General features: G+C 54.4%; 2 protein-coding genes across 6 annotated transcripts in view; one reads left to right on the top strand and one right to left on the bottom strand.

Moving 5' to 3' along the window:
• The window catches only part of Ccdc12 (coiled-coil domain containing 12), a 49,885-nt gene extending 47,945 nt beyond the window's left edge, over positions 1–1,940 (bottom strand). Inside the window, exons 1-2 of the mRNA XM_055601820.1 lie at positions 1,856–1,940; positions 1,136–1,484 (exon numbers count right to left, since the gene is read on the bottom strand). Of these exons, the coding sequence (XP_055457795.1) occupies positions 1,136–1,231 (96 nt within the window). The 5' untranslated portion in view covers positions 1,232–1,484; positions 1,856–1,940. The remainder of the gene's footprint in view (positions 1–1,135; positions 1,485–1,855) is intronic.
• A 1,487-nt stretch (positions 1,941–3,427) lies between these two features.
• Nbeal2 (neurobeachin like 2) overlaps positions 3,428–19,482 on the top strand; it is a 29,266-nt gene continuing 13,211 nt past the window's right edge. For 3 of the 5 annotated variants that reach the window (XM_055601813.1, XM_055601809.1, XM_055601808.1), the window contains exons 1-15: positions 3,428–3,719; positions 12,610–12,698; positions 12,778–12,906; positions 13,025–13,106; positions 13,190–13,314; positions 13,518–13,600; positions 15,027–15,112; positions 15,203–15,485; positions 15,613–15,719; positions 16,013–16,093; positions 17,416–17,499; positions 17,906–18,004; positions 18,384–18,985; positions 19,070–19,202; positions 19,292–19,411. In XM_055601813.1, coding sequence (XP_055457788.1) covers positions 3,669–3,719; positions 12,610–12,698; positions 12,778–12,906; positions 13,025–13,106; positions 13,190–13,314; positions 13,518–13,600; positions 15,027–15,112; positions 15,203–15,485; positions 15,613–15,719; positions 16,013–16,093; positions 17,416–17,499; positions 17,906–18,004; positions 18,384–18,985; positions 19,070–19,202; positions 19,292–19,411 — 2,154 coding nt within the window. In that variant the 5' untranslated portion in view covers positions 3,428–3,668. The remainder of the gene's footprint in view (positions 3,720–12,609; positions 12,699–12,777; positions 12,907–13,024; positions 13,107–13,189; positions 13,315–13,517; positions 13,601–15,026; positions 15,113–15,202; positions 15,486–15,612; positions 15,720–16,012; positions 16,094–17,415; positions 17,500–17,905; positions 18,005–18,383; positions 18,986–19,069; positions 19,203–19,291; positions 19,412–19,482) is intronic. The other 2 variants (XM_055601811.1, XM_055601810.1) reach the window with 1 other exon arrangement.

Raw genomic sequence — 19,482 nt, 5'->3', positions numbered from 1 at the left:
ATGAAGCCGTTTAAAAGCCAGGTGCCATACAGCTGTAACCTCAACAAGCTCTCTCAAGGAGAGAGCCTGCCTCAAGAGTGACACAGGGAGTGACAGATGAGGAGAAGAGCTTGGCCTGTGCTTCCCTTGGTCAGGCTCTTCAGACAGTTTCAAGGGCGGCCAACCAAGCAGAAGCCAGCTTTCACTCTCAACTACTTCCTCTTTCGCTTTCTCACAGTATAGTACAAGGCAAGTCAGACAGCTATTCTTAGAGGAAAACAAAAGCCAACCGAGGCTGAACAATTGGGTTTTATTAAATCAGAAGTGGAGTCTATGGTTTTCCCCCACCTCTGGCAAATCTGTTTCATTTTGTTGAATGAGGGACAGCGGGGTTTGTTTGTTTTTGTTTTTTTTTTTTTTTTGCCTATATAAAACATAGCCAACAACTTCCAGCCTCTCAGGCCGTTCGTTATTGATTTTCCCTATTATATTTCAAAATAACACGCGTAAAGTTGAAGGTGTTATTTATTCCTCTAATGTAGAAGTGGGGAAAAACAAAACAAAAACAGACTTAGGGACATGAAACAATTCTAGTGACACGGCCAACACCAACAGTCAGTTTCAGAGTTCTCACTCTCCCATTACTTTGGAAAGACCAGTAGAGACGAATCTGGCCATCTCGGTGGACAGCGAAAGGAAGGAACGGCGGTGCTTCCGCACTTGGTAACGAAAAGGACTAGAAAGACAGCTGGGAAAGGAGAGGGAGCCTTCCCTCCTTGCAGTTTACCCAGACATCTTTTGGACTTTTGCCGGCTCGACGTTTGGGGGCCAGCCAAACACCGTAAAAAACAAACAAACAAAAACACGCCGAACCCAACAAATAGGTAAAATCGAAACACGGTAACAGCTAGCACGGAGGAGAGAACTGGGCTGTCAACCGAGAGCCACTGCCCAAAGCGCACGCGCGCGCGCGGTCCGCCCCTGGACCTAAGAAACGAGCCTATCAGCAGCGGACCGAGCTCCGTCCTATCGCGCATGCGCCACTCGCCCGCGCACGCGCACTCCTGGCCATAGTGGTTCCCGGGTAGCCCTCAGCCCTCCCACTGACCCCCAATGCCGGCTGCCATGCCTGCAGCTCTCGCTCCGCGTTCCTCACCTTACGACCTGTTTTCTCCCGAAGGGCCTTCAGCCGTTCCTTCCGTCGCAGCGCTTCTTCCTCGAGGCGGCCCACACCGGCAGAAGCGGCCGCCATCTTCCCCGAAGCCCCTTCCTTGCCCCCCTGCCCCGCGCAGGCCCAGTGAGTAGAAGAATGTCGTATGGCCAATCCAAGGGCGAGATTGGAGCGCCGGAAGCCCCGAGAGCCAATCAATGCTGAGTTGCTGCAGGAGGTTACGCCCTTTGAGCTGGAGCAACCTGTACTGCCAGTGAGCCGGCTGGGTTCAGGGAAAGGCGTTAAGGTTCGATTTGTCCGACACTTATCAGTGAGAAAGCAAGTAGAATCAGACCTGAAAGGAAGAGAATAGAGTGAGTCGATTGCTCTGGTTCTGCCTAATCACTACCCGGCTCTCCTGATTGCCCTCTTGGAAGGCTTAACCGTTCTCATCCACTGGTTGGCGATTCTTGAAAAGGAGGGAATGCCTTTAGAGACATTCCCTGAGCCGGGTGTGGTGGTGCATGTTTGTAATTCCAGCACTTCAGATGCTGAGACAGCAACATTGGGATCAGTTTAGTCTGGGTTACGTAGGGAAACCTTGCTTAAAGCATCGTCTCCAAACAAACACCCAGAAACCTTCCCGTGCCACCCTCATTCCCATCTCACTCTGAGATCACCCTCTCCCTTCTCTACAGACAGCGGCCAGTCGCACCTCGGACTTGCCTGATGCTCCTAAGCCTCGCTGTCCACTCTCTGCTCCAGACCTGCACAGTTCCAGGCCTGGCTGCATGGCCTTGTTCTCTGACTTCAAGAACGATCTCTCCTCCCTTTCTGGAGCGGCAGAATACTCAGGTTCAGGCCACCTTCTCTGCATAAGAGCAAACATCAACCAAGGCCAAGTAAGAGCTCCAGAACTACTCATTCCTCCCAGTGTCGAAACAGTTTGACTGGCCGGGCGGTGGTGGAGCACGCCTCTGATCCCAGCACTTGGCAGGCTGATCTTTGTGAGTTTCAGTCCAGCCTGGTCTCTCTAGACCAGCGAGTTCCAGGACAGTAAGGGCAACATGAAATCCTGTCTCAAGAAAGAAAGAGAGAAGGAAAGAAAGGTGACTGTAGCAGATGGTCACAGAGCCATGCACCGCCTCTTCCCTACTCTTTTTCTCAGGAGATGACTGTTGCGTTAGCAGCGTTGCTCCATGTCTGCCCACAGGTGAATGATCTTCCCTCCCAGCTCCCTTCAAATGCCACAGCCCCCTAACCTCACTGGCTTTAACCTGGTTCTGTCTAGGACCTTCCATGCTTAGGAAATGTAAGCTCAGACTAAGATGCATAGGGCAAGAGAGAAACAAAGGCCAGAGGGAAAGAGCCATCCACTCCAAGAACACAAAACAGGACAGGGACAGGGATGCAGCCTTCTCTTGGCCACCTAAGATTTAGGGCACTCTAGACTGGTCAGTTCCTAGGACCAATAGCTGGCTGGACCTAGTGAAATTTCCCCTACCCCTAACAGAGAACCCCAGGGGCTCCCTCACTTCACAAGAAGTCTGGGCACAAGGAAAGGGACAGAGTGGTGGCAACAGTGTCCCAGGAAAGATTCAGCCAGGCCTAGATTCCTTGTTCCTGCTGCCCCTGCAGTCCTCATTCAGCCTCTCTGGGCCTCAGTTTCCCCATTCATTAAAACAGGCATGAGGCACACACCTTCTTCAGGTCAAAGGAACAAAAGAGGACAAGCTGGGCCCTGTGAGGGGTGGGGGTGGGGTTGCCACCAATGGAGCACTTGAAAGGCTTCCTAGAGAGAGTGGGCCAGAGGTATCCTAAGATTGGTAGGGGTCTGCCCAGTGGAAGGACGCAGCTCCTTGAAGGCACGTTTTGTCCTCAGTCGGCTGGTGATTCTTGCCGGCCAGCTCAGCACTCAACAAGAACTGAAAGGTGGCACTTGTCTTCCATAAAGCTCTTAGGACGGAACCTTGCACGGAGTTACCACCACAAGTGCTCTTCATGGACTAGGTTATTATCAGTATTTGCTGAAGGCCCTAGTCATCCCCGCGCACACCACAGTCCCTTCCTGCAATAGCGATAACTCCAAGTCCGATAGATTCTGTACCCGATGAACAACTCAGGAAGCCCTCACCGGGATCTAGTTTGTAAAGGTCCGGGCACTGGCTCTGCAGGGACTCTGCCTGCGAGGGGCGGGGTTCCGCGCGACTTCCCGGGGCGCCCTGACCTCAGGCTCCTCCTCCAGCCCGACTCCCCGCCCTTTGCACAGTCCTAGGAGAGGCGGGGCGGTGGCCGCCGCCTTGACAGACACCCAAGGGTAGGAAGGCAGGCTGTGGTCGGCCGGGCGGAGGAGGGGCGCGTAGACTTTGGTGACTGAGCGCGACAGGATCGAGAGCGGCGGACTTCCCCGAGCAGTGCAGCGCCGCTCCGCCCCGGAGTGACGCCCTCCCGCCCATGGGCCTGGCCCGGGGCAGCCGGCGGGCGGCGCGGAGGAGGCGGCGACAGGTGGCGCGCAGCTGGGCCAGAGCCGGGTCAGGCCATGGCCGCCTCGGAGCGGCTCTACGAGTTGTGGCTGCTGTACTACGCGCAGGTGAGCCCGTCCCGCCCCTGGTCCGCCGGGCCCCCAGATCCGCGCGCGCCGAGCCTGCTGCACCTGCGTCCGGCCCCCCTCCGGGCCGCAGACAGGCGCGCGCGCGGGGCTCCAGCCCCGCTCACACGTGCGTGCCGCTGGCCGGCGGGCTGCCTCGGACATGTGTGCCAGCGGGACCGCGTTCGCAGGCGCGCACTGTACGGCAAGTCCCCAGCGAAACCGCGCAGCCTCAGTTGCCCTGGCCAGTCACTTATTCCTCACCCCTCTCACAACCGGGTAACAGGAGATCTGGAAAGAAAGGGACTCAGTTTGCTTATAGACCGTTTCGCCTGAGGGGCGCATTCGCGATAGGTGGTCGTGGCTAGAATGTCAAGTGTTCTGAGGGACCCGGCAGGTGACACTCCTTACAGTCAGACGATAGTCACCTCAGACTTCTCCAGAGAAGTACTTAGTGATGAGCTCTTGCTGTACTTGAGGCGACCTTAGCCTACCTTCGTTCTGCTGTGGGGCAGGGTCGGGAGGTGAAGCCAGGAAGGATGTCTGCAAAGGACCCACGTTTCAGGCTGCCTCCGGTGGTACCAGAAGGGGAGGGGAGGGACTGTGACTCTCGTGATTCAAAATCTAGAAGCTCCACTTTCATTCTTGCCCTGGAAGCAGGGAGTGATCGTGGGGTTACGCCTCCCGCCTTGCACCTGCTTGGCACTAGGTGCCTAGCTCAGGTGTGCCCTGTGCACAATGGTCCATTGTGTGTCCCTGAACAGCCTGTCACTGGGAGAGCAGGGATATGGGGAGACTTCATGCTCAGCCCTGGCCCTCTGAAGAGGCTAGTTAGTCTATCTCTTAGGTCTAAGCCTGAGGGGCCACAGCTTCTGTGGTCTTGGGCTGCTGGCATGTAGTAGTCTTTCCCCCGACGGTGACCCAGTCCAAGCTCATTGCACCTTTAAGCCTCTTCTTCCCTGTCTGTAAAATCAACACCATTTTGCCCTCAGGCCGCCTGGGCTTCGTGGAGAGGGAGGCCCTATGGCTGGTGTAGGTCAGAAAAGCCTGCCTCCTGTCCATAGCAAGATGACCGGGTGAGGAGAGCTTGAAGCTGCTGCTGAACCTGCAGAGATGTCACCGTTGGGTTCTCGGGCTGGGTGGTGGCTGCTGGAGATGTCCTGGTCTGGCCTCCCAGGACTGCACACTTACAGTCTCCGGGCTGTATGGTCTTGAGCTGAGTGGCTGCAGCTGCAGGCTGCTGTGCTCCCACCCCCTTCCAGAGGGCTTAGGTATGGGGCACAAGCCGGCTGGACAGGCAGGGGGCAGCCTGGGACCAAGCCAACAAATAAATCCAGGATGTGAGAGCAAACCCAGGAGTCGGGTGGGGCCAGGCTGCCTGGGGAGAGGAAGCCAGGCTGCCTCCCAGTGCAGCCTTCCTGCCTGCTCGGAGAACACTGTCCCACCCCTTGGTGCTGGGTTCCCAAGGAGAGACAGTGCTCCTAGGGACCCACTGTGTTTGTGTTGTGGGCTATGTAAGGCAAGGATGGAGCTGACATGTGTTAGGAGATCCTCAGAGCCCCAGAATGATGGCACATGCCTGTAATCCCAGCATGAGAGAGGTTGAGGCAGGAGGATTGTCAAAAGACTGAGGCCGATCTGGGCTAAAGACTTTTGAGACTAGCCTCAAAAAGAAAGAAAAGAGACCTTTTTTTGTCAGTCCACAGCCAGCCAGCCAGCAACACAGGAGGCCCCTCCCTTCAGCGGCAAGAGCTACCATCTGCTGGCAAACCTGTTTCCCCAGTTGTGGGTCTGGGTGAGGACAGAGGGGGAAAGCACCCCAGTTCCTGCCCTTCCTTTTTCCTAAAAGACCCCAGCTTTAGACCTGCCTTCACTAATCTACATGGACCCTGCCCTTTTAGTGGGCTGTTGGAAAAGATAGAGGGAGGGTCATTTTCAGAGTGGCCCTGGATATTACTCAGTTTTGGAGTTCCTCAGGTTCCTCGTAGGGAAACCAAGGCAAGGTCATCAAGACTGTTTTAGTCATCATTTAGTCTTGTGGCCAGGAAGTCTCAGGTAGATTGTTACCTGAGACCACACCTGTTGTTTCATCTGCTTGGAGCCTGTCTTCACCTTCATCGTGCTCGCCACCCCACAGCTTCCTGGAACCTAACCTTTAGTAAGTGTTCCCTGGTGTCAGCTAAATGACTGGCTGAGAAGATGCCCAGGGTAACGACCAGTCAAGGAAGTTATCCCAGAGCAGGCAGAGTTGGGATTTTTGAGGGGTGAAGGCCAGGAACAACAGGAATGAGCCCATAACTATGGGAAATCCAAGAAACAAGCTTTCAGTCAGACATGGTGGCATAGCATGGCTTTCTCTCCCTCCCTCCCTCTTCCCCTCTCGCTTTCCTTTCCTCTCCCTCCCTCCCTCTTCCTGCCTCTATCACTCTCATGCTCCCTCTGACACCCCCATTTCACCTTTAATCCCAGCACTTAGAAGGCTGAGGCAGGCAGATCTCTTTTGAGTTGCAGGCCATGCTGGTCTACAGAGTGAGACCCTGTCTGAAGAAGGAGGAGGAGAAGCATGAGAACACCCACCAGCATGTCCTCAAGGACCAGGGACAGCACCTGGCATGCTGGCACTTGGGAAGCAAGTAAAGGTTAATGCAAAATAGTATGTAAATGAACAGCCCCTTTGCAGGCTGGAGCAGTGGTCTTGCTCACCCTCTCATACCCCCTATTGATAGGGTTGCTGAGGGTCAGAAAGAGCCTGGCAGGATAGGGAACCCAGTTCTCCAACTGTGCCCCTGAGGAGGGATTCATAGGTTAGGTTAGAGTAGATGCTCTTTAGTTTTGCCCACCTTTCTCCCTGGTCTTTTATCCTTGACCCATGATCTCCCTTGTCTCATGTAAACCTGACCAGGCCTCTCTTCCTCTAGATCCTTTGCTGGGTCCTATTTCTTCCTGGACCTCAGTTTACCATGTGTGCGTACGTGTATGTGTTCGCGTGCATGTGCACATGTGTGTGCATGTCAGTCCCAGGAACTGAACTCAGGCTGTCACTTGGTGACTTAGCTTTTACCTGCTAAGCCATCTCACCAGATCTCCACTTCATGGTTAAGCTAGACTGGCCAGTGAGCTTAAGGGATCTGCCTGCAGTCATATCCTGTGCCTCCCCTGTTAGAGCTGAGGCTGTGGATTTGTACCCTGGCTTCAGTGGGCACTATAGAATCTGAACTCCCTTATGCCGCAGGTGCTTTACTGACTTGGGTTCCCAGATACCTCACTTTCTTTCTGTTGTTTGTTTGGTCTTGTTTTTCAAGACAGGGTTTCTCTGTGTAGCCCTGGCTGTCCTGCAACTTGCTCAGTAAACCAAGCTGGCCTTGACCTAAGAGATCTGACTCCCAAGTGCTGGGATTAAAGGCATGTACCACCACTGCCTGGCTCTTATTGACTTTCTTTTTTTTTTTTTTTAAAGATTTATTTATTATTTATAAAACATTCTGCCTGAATACCAGATCTTACTATAGATGGTTCTGAGCCACCATGTGGTTGACTGGGAATTGAACTCAGGACCTTTGGAAGAACAGCAAGTGTTCTTAACCTCTGAGCCATCTCTCCAGCCCCTCTTATTGACTTTCTTAAAAGAGCATATATACCCAGCTCTTGGTCTCTTTCTCCCTGCTTTTGTTGCTAAGGCAACAATTAAGGAGGAGGAACTTTAATGATAGAAAGATTAGCATAGAGCCTGGGGTTAGGGGGAAAGGCTGGTAGCCTTGAGGTGGTTATGATAACTGAGAAGCTGATGGGAAAGTGTGTAATCCCCATGGAAACAGACTCAGTTACTATGGAGACCATGGCAGGAAATTCTGTTTCCATAGTGATAGCACAAGGAAGAATGAAGGGTGTTATGGGGACCATTAGGTCCATTCCTCTTTGTGCTTCAGGTAAGGGGCCAGAGACTGTCTGGACACCCAGGCACTTTCCTCAGTTGCTTCTGCTCCCCCAGAAAAATTGCCATCTTCCAGCTTCATCCCAGGGCTGCAGTTCTTATAATGTAGCTAGAAGCCACCTCTGGCCTGACATTGTCCTGTCTCCTCTTTGATGCTGTATGGAAGATTTTAGGCTTGAGAAGCTGTGTTGTCCAGACCTATCCAATCCTAGTTCTTCCTGTCTATTCTTGGGGGTGGAGGTAGCTCTGACTGAAGGGAATCACCCAGTATTTAGCTGTGATTGCTCTCCCTACTGCTTGGAACTCTTCCCTGGGAAGTACACTCTACCTCCCCTGCACAAGGCAGCAAGCTGGGATTGCCCTGGAGGCCTCAACTCTGCACTGAGCCAAGGGCTGCCTCTTGCTTTCACTCATAAACCTAGAATGCCAGGAATCTGGGCTGACCAGAGTCCCTGGGTGATAGGGGGGACACTAAGCAAAGAGTCTTTTCAAGAGATAGTTGAATCTGGGCACGGTGGTGTACTCTTTTAATCACTGTACTTGTGAGGCAGAGGCAGGTAGATCTCGCTGTGAATTTGAAGCCAGAAAAAAAAAATAATCAAGCTACTTGAGGCTCAGAGATCTTTATGTTATGTAGCAAGCTACCCAGTGCTTAAACAGGACCTGGGTCCAAATCTCATACCCTCAGCCACCAGTTCCATTAGTAATTAATAATCCCTACCTGTACAGCAATGGGCTGTGTCTTCAAAAGGTTGTGGTCTTGCTTTAGGGCGTTTCTGAAGAGAAACAAGGAAAATAAAGTGTATACAGCCCTGTGGGATGGGAACAGCAAGCCCTTGGACATGGAGGTCTGGGGAGCAAGACTGGAGGTGAGGGACAGCACATATGCGGAGCCTCAGATGTTAGAGGAGATCATTGATTTGCTCTGAGGGTAGAGCCTCTTCCACCAGAGTAGCGACTGGACTGATGGGCTCTTGGGGGGCTTGGCCTACATGGTTGTTCCTCATCCATCCTAAGGGTCCCGTTCAGAGCTGGAAAGGTCTGGAAGGAGCCAATGAGGCAGAGGCTCTGAGATAGGAATACAGATGCAAAGCCCCAAGAACCACAACTTTCAGGCTCTGGACCCTGTCACAGGCAGCACAACCATCTTGGTCCTGCCCACTGCCCTGCCCTGCCTTCTGACCCTGCCTCTGTCAGAACTCTGATATTTAGCACTGTAGCTTCAAGCAATGGCATTCAGGTCAGAGCTGGCCTGGGGCCTCCTCGGGAGAAGAAGGGGACAGGCAACTACTCCTATTATTTGTTCAGTGCTTTTGAGACTCTTCCATGCCCCTTCCAAGTCCATGAAGCCCGCCCTGATTGGCTTTCCCTGAACCTGGCTCAACCCAATCTGGAGACAAGACAGGCCAAGGGTATGATGGTTCAAGGGATAGAAAGCTGGAGTGTCCTTGAAGAAGATAGGAAATCTTGTTTAAGTACCCCAATCCTACATCACTGAGATAGTGTGGGATAAAGTGGGGTATAGAAGCCTGGGCCAGAGGGTAATTTGGGCACAGAGACCAGGCCTTGGCTGCACCAGGGACCTAGAGGGCCAGGCTGAGCAGGGGTGGAGAAGGGACTGTTTGGGGATTTAGGTAGCCATATTTTGGGTGAAAGAAAACTGGTTTGACTAGAGGTAGTTAGGGATAGAAGAGGGAAGACAGTGTTGGAATATTGTGTGTGTGTGTGTGTGTGTGTGTGTGTGTGTGTGTGTGTGCATGTGTGTGCATGGAGGTCAGAGGTTGACTTTTGCACTGCCTTATTTTCGGAGACAGTCTCTCACTATAGCTAAAGCCCAGAGCTTCAGTGTGGCTAGCTGGCCTTCCAGCTCCATGGACCTGCCTGCTTCTGCCTCTGTTTGCGGAGGTTAGAACATGCACTCTGACCCTGACTCTTTTTGTACTGTTGGGGTCTAAACTTGAGTTTTTGTGCTTACATGCGAACATTGTAACTGAGCCATCTTCCCAGCTCAATGCTGGGACATTTTTGAAACCAGAAGGGACCTATGAGGCCATTGAGGCAAGTTAAGGGACAAATGGCTAGCTTCCCTGGCCTACAGCAAAGATTTGGCTCCATTATCCTGAAAGGTGTAGCTGGAGCCAAGGTACTGGATCTTCTCTGAGGCTTCCCACTTCCCACCTGTACCGGGTTCGGGTTCAGAGGAAACGCTTGCGAAGCCCTGGTGTACTCACTCCCCATCCCTGATAAAATGGCAGAGCGGCCACCTTAAAGGAAGGAAGGGTTATTGTGCCTTGTGGTCTTGGATGTCTCCATCCATGGCTCTCCGACTCTGTTGCTCTTATGCCTTTGACAAGCAGAGATATGACAGAAGGGCATGGCAGAAGAAAGCTGCCTCACCTCTGTCAGCCAGAAAGGGTGGAGGTGGGTGGGGTGAGGGTGGAAAGAGTATGCACAGGTCAGCTCTAAGTGCACAGGGACAAGATAGAGCTTGCAAGGGTAGGTACTGTGGCACTTCCACCCCTCCCTGTAGCCCCTCAGATTACAATCCTATCAATAATAATCCACCGACAAGATTAGAGCGTCCGTAATCCGGTTACTTAAAACCCTAAAACCCCACTGGAGCTGAGCGCATGCCTCTAGTCTCAGCATTTGGGAGGCAGAGGCAGACAGATCTCTGTGAGTTCGAGGCCAGCTTGATCTAAAGATAGTTCCAGGATAGCCAGGGCTAGACAGAGAAACCTCATCTTGAAAAACAAACAAAACCCCCACATTTTTGCATTGGAGACCAAGCCTTCAACACACGAGCCTTTGAGGTAACACTTCAGGTCCAACCTGGCCTTCTCAGGTGGACTGGACACCTTGGTCTCCTGGTTGATCGGGAAGGAGACTGCCAGGAAGGCTTGGAAAGGTCAACAAAGGTAACAGGACAGACAGAAAGTCACAGTAAGTCCTTCTTCTTGATGTCTGTGGTCCCTTCTCTGGGTTGCCCGGGCTTTGCCAAAAGAACTGGTCTGTGTAGTGAATGCCTGTAATCCCAGTTCTGAGGAAGTAGAGTCAGGACACTTAAGAGTGGCCTCAGCTACCTAGAGGTCAGGGCTTGCTGGGTCTCTGTGAGACCCTGTCTCAAAAGGCAGAAACAACAATAAAAACCAGGTCAGGGGAGATGATTCTGTGCTGGCTACATGAGCCTGAGGACCTGAATTGGGATCCTAAGAACCCATGTACCGACTGGGCATGGCTTCATATGTCGGTGACCCTGTGCTTGGGGTCAGAAACAGGCAGGCCCTGGGGGCTCTCTACCTAGCCTGTAGCTCAAATGGTGAGCTCTCCTTCAATGAGAGACCTTGTCTCAAAAAATAAGGTCAAGAATGAGAACAATATCATACAACTACCTCTGGTCTACACACACACACACACACAATATAAATCATCGATAAAATGGGCAAAGAAGACATACACAGTGGGTAGTTGTTCCCACTAGGTGTTGGGGAGCCTGCCCAGCTTTGCTGGCATCCATCCATGTTACAGGGAAGCCACAGGCAGCATAAACAACCTAGCCGTGCTCTATTATAGTGATTCTCAACTTCACAGGCGCCCAAGACCATTGGGAAACACAGATATTTACATTATGATTCATAACAGTAGCAAATTTATAGTTTTAAAGTAGCAAAGAAAATAATTTTATGCCGGGGGGAGGGTGTCAGGATTACAAGAGGAACCGTGCTAAAGGGCCCAAGCATTGGAAAGGTTGAGAGCTGCTGCTCCATAAAGTTTCTGTGAGGTCCCTGCCCCTAGGAGCAGCCTCAGGCCTGCAAGCACTGACTGCAACAGTCGTTTCTCTTGTCCTTCCCCACGGTAGTTCTGGTCTCCTTTCTAACTTGGGAAAGGTGATTGACCTCAGGGGAGGAACTAAGGTACAGGCCAGACCTCACTTCCATGTCCTGGAAAAGGCATTAAGTTAGGGCAAATGAGGGAAAATGGATACCTGAGCAAGAGACCTGTGGAATCCAAGTAAGTGGCCAGCTTCTGGGAAGGGACAAAGATACAGGCAAAGTCTTGCTTTTTTCCCCTAGGCTTGAGGTCTTAAGACAGGTCAGGAAATGCAGGTACTTTGAATGAAGGGTACCTGACACCCTAACAGCAAGGATGGCACCCAGCGCGTCTGCTGCAGCCCTTGCCCACAGTGTCTTAGCAGCACACGGTGCCCCAGGGCCCCTCCACATCCCTGCGGTCTGCTGGGAGGAAGCGCCTGCCCTCCCCCACCATGACTCTGCGCTTCCTGCCCCAGCCGGGGCAGAGGAAACGTTTTTTGTTCACACCATAGTTTCCTTGGCGGCACCCATACACGGGCTCAGGCACTACCCACCTCTCTTGTCCATGGAACCAACTCTGGGGCCTGGGGTCCAGGTAAACAGCAAGGGTGCGTGGGAGTTCCAGTGCAAGGGTGGGCTGTTAAGGATGCTGTAGTGTGAGGGTACAAGTGTGACTTGGGTGCCTGTCCAACAGTGGGTGTGCATCCTAGGACCCATAGCACCAGAACGTTTCCAGAAGGTGGTGGCTGCAGAACTAGGAGAAGGTGGCGGGGCGGGACACCATCCAAGGCTCTGGCTAGACATCCGGTGGCTATTGAATGGGAGATCAGCAGCAGCGCTAGTGTGGAGCAGAGCCACGCCCCACTTAAGCTCCTCCTCTGCCTGTCTGTGTGGGTCCCAACCATTAGGAAGGTGGGAACAAGGAGAGAAGCAGATGAGGTCCTGGGGGTGACCTGTCCACACCACAGTCCTCTGGGTCTGACCTTCCAAGTTCCTGTCCTCCAGGACCCATGGCCCTCTTCCTTTCTCCATCCCCATCACTCCACCTACAATCCATCTATCCTGGTTCACTCTACCTGTCTATCCCTGTCTCCCCTCTCTTCAGCAAGATTCTTTGCCCTCTCATTCTCTTGAACTCCTTTGTCAACAGAAGGATCTTGGCTACCTGCAGCAATGGCTGAAGGCCTTTGTGGGTGCCTTCGAGAAGAGTATCTCATTATCCTCTCTGGAACCTCGAAGGTAAGGCTCTATCTGCTTAGAGGCCAGAGCCAGGCAGGTAGGGCTGTCCTCAGCACTCAGCAACTGTCCCCTCTTACAGGCCAGAGGAGGCAGGTGCAGATGTCCCTCTCCTACCGTTAGATGCTCTACACGCACTAGCAGAGCAGCTAGACCAGGACAACCTGGAGCAGGCCCTGCTGCTGCTGAAGCTCTTCATCATTCTCTGCAGGTGGCTTCTCCCTCGTGTCCTCTGAGGGTGGGCAGAGGCATGGAAGCCTGTGCCTGGGCGTGAGGGAGACTGAGACAGTAGCATGACCTGTCCTGTTCTTCGCCCCTCCCCCACCCAGGAACCTGGAGAATGTCGAGGCTGGTTGGGGCCAGGTACTGGTGCCCCGTGTACTGGCATTACTCACTGGATTGACAGCTGAGGTAAGGGGGCCTGCCTGGATAGGGTGAAGACAGCTGCTGCTGGTATGGCTGACTGACCCTCCTCTCCTCTCCCCACACTGCAGCTGAAGGGATCCCCACCATCACAAGAGGGCCACGGGACCCAGCTGGAGAATGTGGGCCTGCATGCGCTGCTCCTCTGTGAAGAGCTCTTTGACCCCTACCAGACCTGGCGGCGCCAGCACAGTGGGTGAGACCTGGCCCTCAGACAGGGTGACCTACAGCAGGCCAGGGAAAGGAAAGGGATGGGATCATTGGTGTAAAGCCTTATAGGACTAGCCTGCATGTAGGCTGGAGGAGAATGACCTGTGACCTGACCAAGAAGAGTTGAGAGTTCAGCTGATGGATCCCAGTGCCCGGCTTCACCCCAACTCTTCCCCACCCCACCCCCAGGGAAGTCATCAGCTCCAAGGAGAAGAGCAAATACAAGTTCCCTCCCGCTGCTTTGCCCTGTGAATTCGGAGCCTTCTTCCAAGGTTAGGCTCCACCCTTACTTCCCTAGGCCCCACCCAGTCCTGCCCCCAAACCTAGGTCCCCTTCCTGTGGTTCCTAATCCCATCCACCAGACACTGGAACCTCCACTAGTCAAGTAGAAGTCTAGAGGTAGAGAAGAAAGAAAGGACATGCGGGGCAAAGTAATTTTTTCCTAGGCTCGAATGAGGACTTTCTATCTGGTTGGATGTTGACCTGACCCCTGAATTTCCCATCTTCCCTCTCTCCTGGCTCTCCCAGGCGCTTGTACCTCTATTCCCTGTCCAGTCTCTCTGCCTGCAAGCCTCCACCCAGGCTCTAGCCTCCTCAAGCCCCTACTTCGTTCCTGCTGGAGGAGTGGAGCACACAAGCCCCTCTGACCATTTTGTTCTCCCTGGCTTCATTTGTTCACTTGTTTCTGCTCTTCTCTTCTGGGCCTTCTCTCTCCCCTGTTATTGGAGAGACAGTGCCAACACTTGATGTGCTCAGAGCAGGAAGAGGCTGGACAGAGGCATGTAGGTCTGTAGGAAGGCAGATCCTTTTGGCTCACTTAGCAAGTCAGTGGTTCATGACCCCAGGCGAGCAGAGATCTACGGGGTGGAGGTGGGGACCTTGCCTCCATTTTCTACATCCTAGGTGCTCTTAGGACCACCTAGATTTGTCTCCTCCCATTTGCAGGACCCTTCAGGGGCAGCCTGATAGCCTCAGGATTTATCTCATTCCAACCCCACTCCTATCCCCAAATCCCTAGAATGTCACCAGGTACTCCTTCTTAGGGTATTGGCCTGGGTCCTCTCCCCCCATGGGGCAACTTTATTTTCAGGTCTTGCCTCAAAAGCCCCAGGGCAGGAGGCCCCATCCCCACCCAACCCCACCTGTTCCCCACCATGTGACTCAGGCCTGGACCCTTCTGCCTTCTAGGTTTTAGTTCATTGCCTGGTACCTTGTCCAGCTTGGCTGGAGCAAGGCCACATGTAAGGCTGTGAAAGCCCCTAGAAGTCCCCAGTGGGGGAGGGGAAAGATCGGTAGATGTAGCCTGGTCCCCAGAGCAGAGTACCAGAAGCTCCCACTGTTGCAGTGGCAGAAGGAACAGATTTGCATCTGAGAGGCCAAACCCTGGGTCTCTGAGGAAGCACAGTGGTTGTGTGTCACTCTGGGACACCCTCACATTTGGGTGTAAGGATCTAGGAAGCTGCCTAGGCTCTTGGGACTGGGCCGTATGTCCCTCAAGCACCACTCCCTGTACCCCTAGCGTAGAGCCATGACATTTTAGACCCAAAGAAGGGTGACGCCTCTTCCCTTAGGTTGGGACTTTGCTAGGCTCAGCTTCTACCCCACACCCCGATGGTGGGCTATTCCGCCTCTTGTGCAGTCCTTTGAACCATAGTCCTACACCCTTGGTGACACTGTCCTGCCCCGCCCACTACCCAGAGAGCCTGCTGGATGCAGAACGCTTGCCTCCCACGTTCCTGTCACGGCTTCTCCATCTCTTCGGTGCTGTCCTTGCGGGAGGAAAGGTATGTTGGGCAGTAAGCTTGTGGAGCAGGGCACGGCCCTCTCCGCACCTTGCTTCTAGCGGGCCGACTGCCTTCTTCCCTCCCGCACAGGAGAACGGGCAGGTGGCTGTGAGTGCTGGCACTGTGCAGGGACTGCTAGGTGTGGTGCGGGGCTGGGACCGAGGCCCAGCTCAGGACCACCGCCAGGGGCTGCTGGCTCTGAAGGCACTGGTGGGTGCCGTGCATGTCCTGCATGCTAGCCGAGCACCGCCCCGAGGCCCAGAACTCCGAGCCCTGCTTGAGGGCTACTTCCGCATTCTTAATGCTGACTGGCCAGCTAGCCCAAGTTCAGGCCCTGAAGAGGCCCTTGTCACCCTGCGTGTCAATATGCTCAGTAAGTATGGGCTCCCAGGCCCTCGGGGAGTGGAATGACCATGTGATGGTGGAAAGGCAGGACTGGGCCTCAGGGGAGGGGAGGTGTTTAAGATGCCTAGGGGACTGTGACTTTGACCCCTCCACAGATGCTATCCCCATGATGCTGGCATGTGAGGACCGGCCAGTGCTACAAGCCACCTTCCTTAGCAATAATTGCTTTGAACATCTTATTCGCCTCATCCAGAACAGCAAGGTGGGTGAGGTTTCACCTCGGGGGTGGAAGGCCTGGAACCAGGGAGGGGCGTCTCATAGACAGCCCAGGTTGCTGCAGAGCCAGCAAGGCTGTGGCTGTGTTCAGTGGGAGGGCTTGAGGCCTGGGGCCTGGGCACGGTTTGTCCCTCTGGGTTTCAGCCCTGCTCTAATAGAGAACTTTGACTAGGTTAGGACTCAGCAGGCCATTTCCCACTGGTGCAGAGCCCTGGCAGCTCCCTCCAGTCCTGCTCTAACCTCTCCTTGTCTCCTCCTCCACTTTACCCCTCCTCACAGCTGTACCTGCAGGCCCGGGCGCCCCCTGAGGGGCACAGTGACCTGGCTACCCGGTTACTGACTGAGCCCGATGTCCAGAAGGTATCACCCTGGGGCTGACCAATTCAGGCAGCACCTCCCTGGGCCACCCACCCCTGGGCTCCTTCTTGACCATTTCCTGTACTGTAGAACAGTGGATGAGTAGATATGTTTGACACACCTGGAAGTAAGGGTGGTGTTCCCATGTCCTTACCCACCCCCCACGCCCCAGGTTCTGTCCTAGAGACTGGAACAGGAAGTGGTCTTCTGCTTACCTGGTGTCAGAATTGGGTGCTGGGGTGTGGCTGGAAGGAACCTTCGAAACCCTTTACCACCTACCCCACCTCCCACCTCTCAAAAGGAGAGACAGAAGTACAGACACTAAGGTTTGGTTGTAATCACCTACTAAGGCAGGGTCCCTGAGGGGCCATTTCTTCTGTGGCTCCTGATTCCGATACTAAACAGGCCTGGCTCCTTATAATGTGCAGCATGCCTCACTATCTGTAGGGGTTGTAGAAGCTGCAGGTGGGGGCTCGTGCTGGACCCCCAGCCTCCAGAGCCTCTCTGCTGTAACTTAGTCTCCATGAGGTGGCCTCATGTTTATTACCTATAGACTTTCTGAGAGCTTACCTGTCCATTCAGCTCCAGATCAGGCAAGGCAACCCCACACACCCTTGACTTTGTTTACAGGCCCAGAGAAGGGAGGGTTGTCTGAAGTCACATTTCAGGGGACCGGGTAGAACTAGGAGCAAAGAGCCCACAGAGCTAAGACATGGCTTGGTACTTGCTATCCAACTCTCAGCCCCTCACCCCTCAGAATGGGCCGGAGGAGTGAGCAGCATGCCTCCGACTGTCAGTCTCAACTAAGCTGAGCCACGGTATCCTCACTGATTTAGGGGATGGAGGGCAGGGTAGGATTTAGAGGTCTCGAAGGTTCTTCTGGCTCTAATGCCCTGTGATTGATGGCCCCTATACCCCTGAATGCCTGTCAATCATCACGGGTGATGGGACACTCGATGGCTTGCTTGCACGTGTGTGTCTGACTTGGGTGGGGTGTGGGGAGTAGGGCCAGTAAGTCCACCAGAGGAGCAGGATGGGGCGCAGAGGCAGTGCACACCACTGGTCCATCCTAGAGGCCCTCCGCAGCCTGCATTTCCTTCCAGGCCTCTTTGCCAGAGGCGATCTTGCCCATCTGCTGCGAGAGCACTTTAGTTCAGGGCAGCACAGCTCGAGGGACAGGTAGAGGGCCCGGTGCTCACAGAGGGTCGCTGATCCAGCAGATGCCCTGGACCTTGGTGTACCTGGCCCTGTAACCCTTTTGCTGCCAGTCCTGCCAGCTGTGACACCCTGGCAGCTACTTCTCCTGACTTCCCCTCCACCCCAAGGTGCTGGACCAGGACACAGATGCCATTGCAGTCCATGTGGTCAGAGTGCTGACCTGCATCATGAATGGCTCCCCCTCTGCCAAGGTAAGGATACTCCAGACTTCCTGCCACAGGAGTCAGTGGAGGAGTTCCTTGTCCTCATGTTTCCAAAACTGGCCTGTAAATCCTGTTCCCTGGGGAGCACATGACCAGCATTGTCTCTAGGGTGTGGTTCCACATGCTGGGTGGGTGTGGTCATGGCTGTGTCCTGGGAGTTGGGTGTTCTGAGTCAGGGCCATGTAGGGAAGGGACACTTGTGAGCTGACCAGTATCTGCAGCCTTCTGAGATGAATATACAGGCTACTCCATCCTCTATGTTGACCTAGTCCCTTTCTGTACTGTGACCTACAGGCAGAACTGACGAAGGAGTTCTGGAAGGGAAGGGGACCCGGGGGTGTGAGTTGGCTACAGAACCCACAGCTTTGCTTACTTCCGTGCTGCTACTTTTCAGGAGGTGTTTAAGGAGCGCATTGGTTACCAGCATCTGCAGGAGGTCCTGCAGAGCCACGGGCCCCCCACTCACCGGCTGTTGCAGGAACTGCTCAACATGGTGAGGACTGGTCTTGGGGCCTGGGGCCCAAAGGCAGCTGAGGCAGGCTTCTACCCTGGAAGACCCTTAACTATGACCAGTGTAATGTGAGCTGGGTCTCAGCCATACAAATCAGTGCCCTAAGGTGAGACACCTACAGTATAAACCTCAAGGGCTATCCCAGAAACGCGCAGTTGGCTTGGCCAGAGTAGGCCGCAAGCCAAAAGTATGGAAGTTAATAGTGCTGAGTACTTGTTTCAGTGGTCCTGATCATCCGCCTTTGGCGAGGCACCAAGATGGAGTGGCATATGTTGCTTTCCCATGCTGCAGGCAACAGGAAGTCTCAGGTTGGCAAGGGGCCAAAGTTGAGCCAGGACTGTCATGTTCTTTCCACCTACAGGCCGTGGAGGGTGACCACAGCCTGCACCCACCTCCGCCGATCCGCAATGAACAGCCAGTGCTGCTGCTGATGCAGTGGCTCCCAGCACTGCCTACAGCTGAGCTGCGCCTCTTTCTGGCACAGCGGCTCTGGTGGCTCTGCGACAGCTGCCCTGCCAGCCGTGCCACCTGTGTGCAAGCAGGCCTGGTGGGCTATCTGCTAGAGACACTTAGCACAGGGCTAGCCCTGGGAGCCCGCTGCCAGGAGCAGCTGCTAGCATTGCTGCAAGCTCTGGGCCGTGTGTCACTTCAGCCCCTGGAGCTGCGTCGCCTGCTGCGCCCCCCACCAGGCCTGGACTCAGAGTCACATGGAACTGAACCTCAGAGGGCTCGACACGCAGGCGCCGTCATCCGAGCACTGTCGGGCATGGCACGGCACCGGGGTCCTGCGCGTGCCCTGCGCTACTTTGACCTCACACCTAGCATGGCTGGCATCATGGTGCCACCTGTGCAGCGATGGCCAGGACCCGGCTTTACCTTCCATGCCTGGCTCTGTCTGCACTCCACAGAGGCAGCTCCTACCTCAGCTCCCAGCCGGCCCCTCCAGCGAAAACAACTCTACAGGTGGGTCACTGCCAAGGGCTGGGGGCCCGCTGCCGGGGTGGGCGGGAAGAGGCAGGCATAACAACTGGCTTGCTGCTGCCGCAGCTTCTTCACCAGCAATGGCTCGGGCTTTGAGGCCTTCTTCACGGCCGCTGGGACCCTGGTGGTAGCGGTGTGCACACGGAAGGAATACATGACCATGAGCTTGCCCGAAGTGTCCTTCGCCGATTCTGCCTGGGTGAGTCCCACCCTTCTCACGTGGCCCAGTGTAGCATGGAGAGCACCAGCAGTCAAGTATGGCTTGAGTCATCCTGGCTTCTCTTCCAGCACTGTGTGGCCATCGTGCATGTGCCTGGGCGCCGGCCCTTCAGTCAGAACCTGGTCAATGTCTTCAAAGATGGCCATCTGGTCAAGACAGCGCCTCTTCGCTTCCCCTCCCTCAGTGAGGTGTGCCAGGCAGGGTTTGGGAGGCCTTGGGTGGCTTGGAGGGGCTTGGACCAATGTGGCCTGGAACTCCT

Source organism: Psammomys obesus, unplaced genomic scaffold, assembly GCF_907164565.1.
Source record: "Psammomys obesus unplaced genomic scaffold, mPsaObe1.curated_primary_1811, whole genome shotgun sequence".
Classification (NCBI taxonomy): Eukaryota; Metazoa; Chordata; class Mammalia; order Rodentia; family Muridae; genus Psammomys; species Psammomys obesus.
Note: the sequence above shows the minus strand (reverse complement) of the source record. Positions and strands in the feature narration are given on the sequence as shown.